The 8,064-nt window shown below is 40.5% G+C and overlaps 2 protein-coding genes across 3 annotated transcripts; one reads left to right on the plus strand and one right to left on the minus strand.

The window, feature by feature from the left end:
- Positions 1–1,090: 1,090 nt before the first annotated feature.
- On the plus strand, positions 1,091–1,640 carry arl14 (ADP-ribosylation factor-like 14). The gene has a single exon (XM_034226169.1). The coding sequence runs from the start codon at positions 1,091–1,093 to the stop codon at positions 1,619–1,621; it is 531 nt and encodes a 176-aa protein (XP_034082060.1). The 3' UTR covers positions 1,622–1,640.
- A 2,677-nt stretch (positions 1,641–4,317) lies between these two features.
- On the minus strand, positions 4,318–7,481 carry LOC117552585 (zona pellucida sperm-binding protein 3-like). 2 transcript variants are annotated; one of them, XM_034226170.1, is made up of 8 exons: positions 6,897–7,481; positions 6,313–6,428; positions 6,126–6,229; positions 5,790–5,967; positions 5,572–5,689; positions 5,340–5,425; positions 4,899–5,158; positions 4,318–4,579 (listed from the first exon to the last, which is right to left on the minus strand). In XM_034226170.1, the coding sequence occupies exons 1-8, from the start codon at positions 7,296–7,298 to the stop codon at positions 4,473–4,475; spliced, it is 1,371 nt and encodes a 456-aa protein (XP_034082061.1). In that variant the 5' UTR covers positions 7,299–7,481; the 3' UTR covers positions 4,318–4,472. The 2 variants fall into 2 exon arrangements, with proteins under 2 accessions (XP_034082061.1, XP_034082062.1); XM_034226171.1 differs by having other exon boundaries at positions 4,883–5,158.
- Positions 7,482–8,064: the final 583 nt, after the last annotated feature.

Genomic DNA, 8,064 nt, shown 5'->3' on the forward strand with positions numbered 1-8,064 from the left:
GACCTACATGGGTTGTAAACACAGTGCACTTTTGCCAACTGTGCCGAGAGGTGAAAAGTTCATCCTGCTGATGGCCAACCTTCATTTATTTGTTCTTCCTTTTTGTTTGGTTGTGCCCTCCTTTTGGAATAAAAAATATATTGAAATGGGCTTATACCATGCACATACCGTCCAAATGCATGCATACATTCATTTGACTTCTTTATTGCACTAATTAAGGTAAGTAGAAGAAGTGTCATACAAAAAAAATACTTGAAAGTATTTTCCGTAGATTTTCAAACTTTCAAACGGATAATTTTACCCTGAATGTAACAGGAGGGTTGTTAAGTCAGGTGGATGCCATTAAACTGTGTGGATGTTTGAAATGTATATGAAGGATGTAATGAATTTAACTTCCATATTATTTTACTAGAGAAGACTGTTTCAAGTTCAGTGAGGAACTGCATTTATTTATTTGCCAGGTGAAGTACATTGTGCCTTATGTTTACGCATTGTTTGTTCGTAACCCTAAAGCAACTGTTGTGTTAATTCATTGAGTGCAATTCTTGAACTGTGTCAGAATGTAATATAGGCAAACTATTCATGTGTGTGCAATGATGTATCCAAGGCGCTGTACACCATGGTCCTATAAAAACAAAACAAATGACTTATTTGGCCTTTACATGAACGAGCCTTATAAATCATTAACAGTAAGGTATACTTTCTTTCAGAACAAGCTATAAAAAAAACACTTTGAAACAAGAATATATCTGATCATCATTTCAATGTGCTTTTGGACTGTGTAAACTCAAGTAGCAGAATGTGTGCAGTAAAAATGTTTTTTGTTTAAATAAAAGGTTTTATGATGATAAGATTAGCACTTCTACATTGCATAGATTGCAGATCTCTTATACAGCGTATATAAACAAGGGATAGGCCTATCTTCTGGTTGGTACAAACTTTGCACCCTGTGGCACCTTATGGGTGAGTTATTGTCAGCATGGAGCTAATGGCTTATCTATAAAACTGGGCAACGCACTAAGCTAACATTACGTCAAAAGAGAACTGTAAGTGCCCACTTGAGTTGACTTGCTTTATATTTTACACCGCCATGGGACTGCGAGGATCGAAACAACCGGAAGCCCAAGTCCTCCTCCTGGGCCTGGACAATGCTGGAAAATCGACTCTTCTTTACAAACTGAAACACAACACGTGCGTCACAACAGTTCCCACCATCGGCTTCAACGTGGAAATGCTCGAGGCGAGAAAGAACAGGAAAAACCTCTCTCTAACCGTGTGGGATGTCGGTGGGCAGCGACAGATGCGCGAGCACTGGACCAAATTCCACCAGGACGCATCAGCCGTCGTGTTTGTTGTGGACAGCTCGTGCAAGGAGCGCATGGAGGAGGCGCGGAAAGAGCTGGAGAAAACTCTGGGGAGCGAACAGCTGCGGGGCCGTCCACTGGTCCTACTGGCCAACAAACAGGACGTGAATGGCGCTGTGACTGTCACTGAAATCAAGGACACGTTTAACCTGAGGAAGATTTGCTCTGGTCGGGATTGGTTCGTTCAGCCTTGTTCCGCGTCCACTGGATTTGGGGTTGAAGAGGCCTTTAGGAGAGTGGTCCAAATGGTCAAATAAAACATGTATTTATATGAAATGTGTTTTTTTCATTGCATTGACAATATGATGAATTATTTTTTTGTACAGCATCCTTGTTGGAAAAACATAATTTCGCTAATAGCATTAGAGCTAGTGAACCCATTAGGCTAGGCTACTTCATAGGACACTATAATGGATACCACATGAAACACGAGATACCTTATGGTCTATTAGTGTGCATTAGAGGAGCCACCACTGACACACACACACACACACTTTTACCAGTGCAGCAGATCTTATGTCAATTATGAAACGGAATTATGTCATACAGCCATGTCATTTTGATATATTACTGGGTTCATAAAGGCATGATCTGACTGACGAAGCATTCACATCAGCATGATAAGCAACAGACAAGTGCACATAGTAGGCTAATGTTTGGAATAGACGCCTTCAGAAAAATGAATACTGATGTGTAATAATGCAGTTTTCACAATAATCTAGTATGTTGTGCTAAATTAGTTGTGTTTATATACTTGTATGAATTAAAGATAATTATAGAAGAGTTAAAGAGGCAAGAAGACAAAGTGCCAAATGTTATTTTTTACGACATAACACGAAAGTTCTTATTAATGATTTAAAGCAGCTGATTTAAAAAGCATTACCATAGCAGTTTAATTTATATAAGCAACATCATTGATACATTGTGCAAAAGAATAAATACAGAACGTAGGCACTTGTCTGATACATTCCTCGGAACAAAGATACATGACTGATACAATCCTTGGTGAGTATAGGTCATTTACGCTCAGAGGCAGATCTTCCAGGGCGGCTTTTGTTGGTGTTTCTGAAACGTCCATAATAATCAAATAAACCGCAATCTGAAATGTAAAATATAAAGTGCCATTTAGTGAAGACTTAAGTTATGGAACTGACGTCCTTGTCATAACTTGTTCCATGTTAAACTCCGACCGTCCTGTGTTCCCTTCCCGCACCGTCTCCTCATATGTTGGCAGACGTTTGCATTGTTCGTATGAAGGCAGCTGCACATCAGGGGCTGGATCCCTCAGGCTGTCTGGGGTGCTGCTCTCCATTAGCGGCTCTTGCGATGTGGTAGCAGCAGGGAGTCCGGGGATGGGTGGCGGGGTGAGCTGCCTGGATCTGGAACACAACATCCGCTGGACAAAGTATCCCACAGCGAAGAGAAGCAGCATAATGAGCACACCGGAAAGTTTCCGGGTGACCATGGCGATGTTGTAGTAAGTGTTGTCCACGAACTGCTTGCAACAGGTGACGGCAGTGGTGTCGTTTCCCTGTGCGCAGCAAACCTGGTCATCTCGACAAATGTATGGTCCACATTTTCGGATGGAATAAACAACTGTGCGAACAAAAAAGCAAAAGGTGAACAACACCAGAGCTTGACAATTGTAGAAAAACGTCATTGCTGAGTTGAAAGGGAGAGATGATCCAGTAAAGCTCCGTGGAAACGCTCGGGAAACAGGGCGCAGGCAAGAAGATGCACTCAATATTCTGAAAGATGGCGTGAAACGTTGAAGCGGAGCTATCACCAATAAACTGCGAGCCCACGAGACATAGAAAAATACCGGAAAATGGAGAAAAATAACGAAAAAATAAAAAATGCTCACATTGAACTGTCAGCAGTCAGCTATCACTATAAAGTACAAGTGGGGCTACGCAGACAGCTGAATCCCTCTCTGCAGCATATGAATATGCCAACAAGCTTGACATGAACTCTTAAGTGTACTTCAATCTGCTCTTGATTTATTATGCACTTAACGGTTATGTTGATGCCTTCCAGCCAACGTAAACACCGATGGCTTGTTCATTGGATATGAAAGTAAACAGGCGCCCAGGACATCGACCAGTCGTGTCTGCAGCACTGAGAAATGAGCCTTTGATTAATTGTGAAGGTGGGAGGGGACATTAAACCAGACTGCAGAAGAGACTGTTGATGATTCAGCACCAGGGACAACGCTCAACACGCCCACTGAGGGAAACAATGGGTGGGCGCTGTCTGAGGTGCTGACACAACCAAACCCACAACTACTAAGTGTTCCAGAAAGTAGGAGCCCGAAACATTTCCATTTGCAATATTTATACATTAATGGGCAGGTATTTCCTGGGAAGGCTGCAATGGTTTGGTAGGCGTTCAAAGTGGTTCACACAATGGCCACTAATAAGCACTCTTTCTCCAGGAAACTATTCTAATACAGGTCTCTAAAGTGACCAATAATTACACAATTGACTAATTGTTTTACTGGAAGAAGTAAGCAAAGACAGCATTCTATATTTCTGCATATACCCTCACAATGATTAATCAATAATGGGAGGACATGATGGGTAGGCTGTGGTAATGATGGCGGGATGTGCTCCTAAAAGCGTGTCTGCTTTTTTTCTCAGATCAAAATAGCAGGATTATGTGAAATGCATTTTTACAGTGGATGACAGAAGGATGCACATAGTGTGCATTTGTGTCAACTACACAAACACACAATGCAACCTTTTGACATCCATTTGTGCCGTTTTGGCCCAATGACTTGAGTGCTTCAAACCCAATGCTAATTGAATTGTTTGCTAAAAGGCATATCAAGTTCTTGGCAAAGAACTACAGGATGCATGTTGGAAAAAAAAGAAATCAGAAAAAACAATTGAGATCATTATAATGCTCATGTGTTTTGTAATAAGCAGGTTAAAAAAAGCCAAGTTATTCGGAATTGTTTTTATTTTTACAGAAAATATTTGAAATAACAGTAATTTGAAATGTGAAAAGTACTCAAATTTATTCCAGGTGAGATGGTATTAAGAATGATACCTCTCTATTCACAGGAGTTGTGTTCTGTCCAAAATGTTTTAATGTACAAGTCCGCGTTCAGGAGGTCCGGCTCTTTGGTGAAAGTACTGTTTTGGAGTCTGATGGCTTTTTGTCAAATTTGTTTGATGGGAAGACAGTAATGGGTCCCAACTGGATAGTTCGCTCTGTAAAACAAAATTACAAAAATGTGAATAGGTCTCTTTCGGCTGCACAAAAAGCAACATTAATAATAAAAATTAAAATAACACATAATTAAAAACGGGTATAAATTGAATCTCTTATTTTTTTTAACACATTACCATTGTAAAACAACATCATTTAGTGTGCATTAATCTTTTTGGTGTGTTCGGAATGTTTCGGTTTTCCAAATTGCTCAAATGGTTTATGTGTCAATGAGGTTAGTGAAATTGCACTGCACATAGATTGATCTTAAATAAAAAAGGTAAATAAAAGTAAGAAGTCATCACCATTTGTTGTACTCGCCTGCTTTGTACTCTGCTCCTCTTTTCATCACTCTAGCAGAGGATTGCTGTTTGTTGTGTTGACTTCCTGGACCAACACGGAAAAAATGTGCTTCGGGTTCCTCTGGATTCTTCTGGACTAAATGCCTCTGCCAAGTCTCGGTGGGCCATGCTTTGGTGCCGACGATAGTCTTAGGGGGTTCTGTTGCCAGTGGCTCCTCCACCCCATGGGTGACATCACAGCTTTTACACACCTGGTCGTTCCCATCAACTGACCTCCATCTGGATAAGGAGGCAATTTTTGAAATTAGGAGGACTCAATTCTGTGAAGTTAGATCGCCAAGTTTGATACAGAGGAGACAAATCAGATGATTGGAATTGAAATGCTACAACTAATTTCCTTTTTTCTGATATTACAAGGACACTGCATAGGAAAACTGAACATGCATAATTAGTATAATACCTGTTCTCAATTACAGAGCAGGCCCTGTTTTGAGAGTTGTCGGCTAGCACAGCTGGAACAGCCTTCACGTAGCAGGTTATATAGACCTATGGGAGAGAGAGAGAAATTCAGTGAAATATGTTTAAGCTCCTCTTTAGGGTTTATGTGTATTGAACAAAAATAGCAAACGTTATCAAGTCTTACAGTTTTAACGTGTTCAAAGTGCATGTCACAGACAGAAAAAATAACCAACCTGATTGCTGGGTGCCTGGTAGAACCTGAAGGCCTCAACCTGAAACCTAAGCTGATTCTCTTCAACTCTTGGTAGGAAGTGTGACTTTGAGTTAGTCAGGTAAGCATCAGTTAGACATCTGTTAGAGCAGGAAAAGAAGACAGTGGTTGGGAAAGTTGATAATTTCAACAATAAAAAAATAGAACAATTATCTTACTATAACAATCTTTGGCATTTACCCATAATGCTCGATAAAGTCATATCTTAATGTATCCTCTGCATCGGGAGTTGCTGTGGCAACACAATGGTCCACATGGACTCGCAGGGGCATGTGGTTACCCATGAAGGCTGAAACTTGAAAATTAATGGTGTCACCCAAGAAGTACGAATAAGATCCCCTCTCAAACTGCCTATCACCTGCAAGAATGAAAAAGAGAAACGTAAACAAGTCATTTTGAAATGTGGTTGTACAACAGGCATATTCAAAGAGAAGTATTAAATCGTGAAAAATGTAGCATACGACTAAGATGCACAAGAATAATAAAAGACGCAAGATCATGTTATGCCATTAGTACCAGTCATCAGTAGAAAATTGAAGTCTATCTGATCTTCTGCTGAGATCGTGGAGACAGAAGGAACCCAGGTGGGATGCAGGGAGATGGCATCCAGAGAATACCTCCTGAAAATATACGGTGTGTTCGAGAAATATTTCAAATAGTAGTAATACGCATGTACTACTGTGTCACAATATACAGGACTTACTTTTCATAATGACATTCAACTGGAATAGTTGCTCCATCCAGTCTAAGCAAACCATCAGGGGAAGGTTCAGGAGAGTAGACCAGAACATTAGAATAGATAATCTTCTCTTTTGTCGACTGAAAGGAACAATGATAGTCTTTCAGAACAAATAAACACATCAATAGTATAACAACATGGATGGATTAGTAAACAGGCCTATGGGCCCCCATTGTGAACATGTCAATCAAAGAGACACTTAAGTACTAACCAGGATGAGGCTCAAACTGATTGCAGAGACACATAAGACATGAAGTAACTACAAGGAATTGATGCCAAAGATACGCAGAACAAACTACAAAATGGTGCAAAACCACCACTACTGCAACAAGAAAAACACTACAAAAAGACAGTCTGAGACACACAGAGACAAAATAACAAACAAACGACCACAGAGACACAAGAAGCCACAAAAACACTTTTTTATCATCTACTGGTTTAGGTTCGAAACACTTTTTCTAAAGTGTTTCGAACCTAAACCAGTAAGAAAAATGACTAGCAAGTTCACTTGAGCTTACATACAATACAATATTTAATGTAATGCTTACCGAGAGTTTAGTTCCACAATCCCCGAGGGAGGCCTGGATGGTGTATTCCGCCTCTCCTGATGGGACTGCTCCACATACACTCCCTTCACTCACTGAACCCGGTCCCAGGCGCAGATGTCTGTAGTCCACCTGCAGGCCCTTCTCAAACATGTCGGCCTGCACCACAACCTGCATCGAGTCCGTGTGGCAGTGGACCAAGACGGGTCGAGGCCGCACGCTGAGCCCGTCGCTTTGCTGCCGCTGGCCCGCAGCCAACTGAGGCTGCATGTTTCCATGAGTGCTGCTAGGGAAGTGTAGGTTTGCTCTGTCGCTGGAGCCTCGGTTCTGTAACTGGCTCTCTATGAGTGCGGAAAGCGAGATAAGGACGATAATCGACCAAGAAGAGCTTCTGTGGACGTCCATTATTGTCCTCTGACAGGTTTGGAAAGAGCGGCGCCTACCACAGCTAAGTAATCAAACTCAAACACACCTGTGAGCAGCTGTGACTGATTAACCCAGCTGCACTGCGCATGTCTGCTGGACATTACTTGGAACGTGTCGACATCAAAGTGTTTATCATTTTGAGTCTGTGTTATGAATTAAAAACATAGATAAAAACTTCACATAAAGGCTACACGTTTTGTTAGCATGGTCATTTGGCTAATCTATTTATGCTAGAAACTAATTTCACCACTAGGTGTCACTACAGCTGCATTTATAACCTATTGTATCTCCATTGACACCGTTTAGGGTTAGATAATAATAGCAGCTGCTCAAACGTTTTTTTAGTTTAAGAGTAAATAAGGACAATGATATTCATATATTTGTTATTCCACAGTCGAAAATATATAAAGAAGAAGATTATTTGCCTACATAAAGGCTGCCCTTCTTCAAATGTTTTGATATACCTACATGTTTACATTTTATAAATGCAGGAAATTATTGTTTTCATGTTTTAACACATGTTTCTGCTTTAGTGGTAGGATTTTTGGAATCAAAGTAGCAGTATGATGAATGTTTTTGCCCGAGAAATCTTTTTAAAGTGTTTATTTTTAAAAGAGTATTTAAAGGTCCCCTATATACTGTTTTTCATCAATATATAATAGGTCTCAGATATATACAAAACATGTCTCTGAAGTGTTTGGCTCGAAATACCAAACAGATCATGAATTGTAGCATCCCATAATCC

Source organism: Gymnodraco acuticeps, unplaced genomic scaffold, assembly GCF_902827175.1.
Source record: "Gymnodraco acuticeps unplaced genomic scaffold, fGymAcu1.1, whole genome shotgun sequence".
NCBI classification, from domain to species: Eukaryota; Metazoa; Chordata; class Actinopteri; order Perciformes; family Bathydraconidae; genus Gymnodraco; species Gymnodraco acuticeps.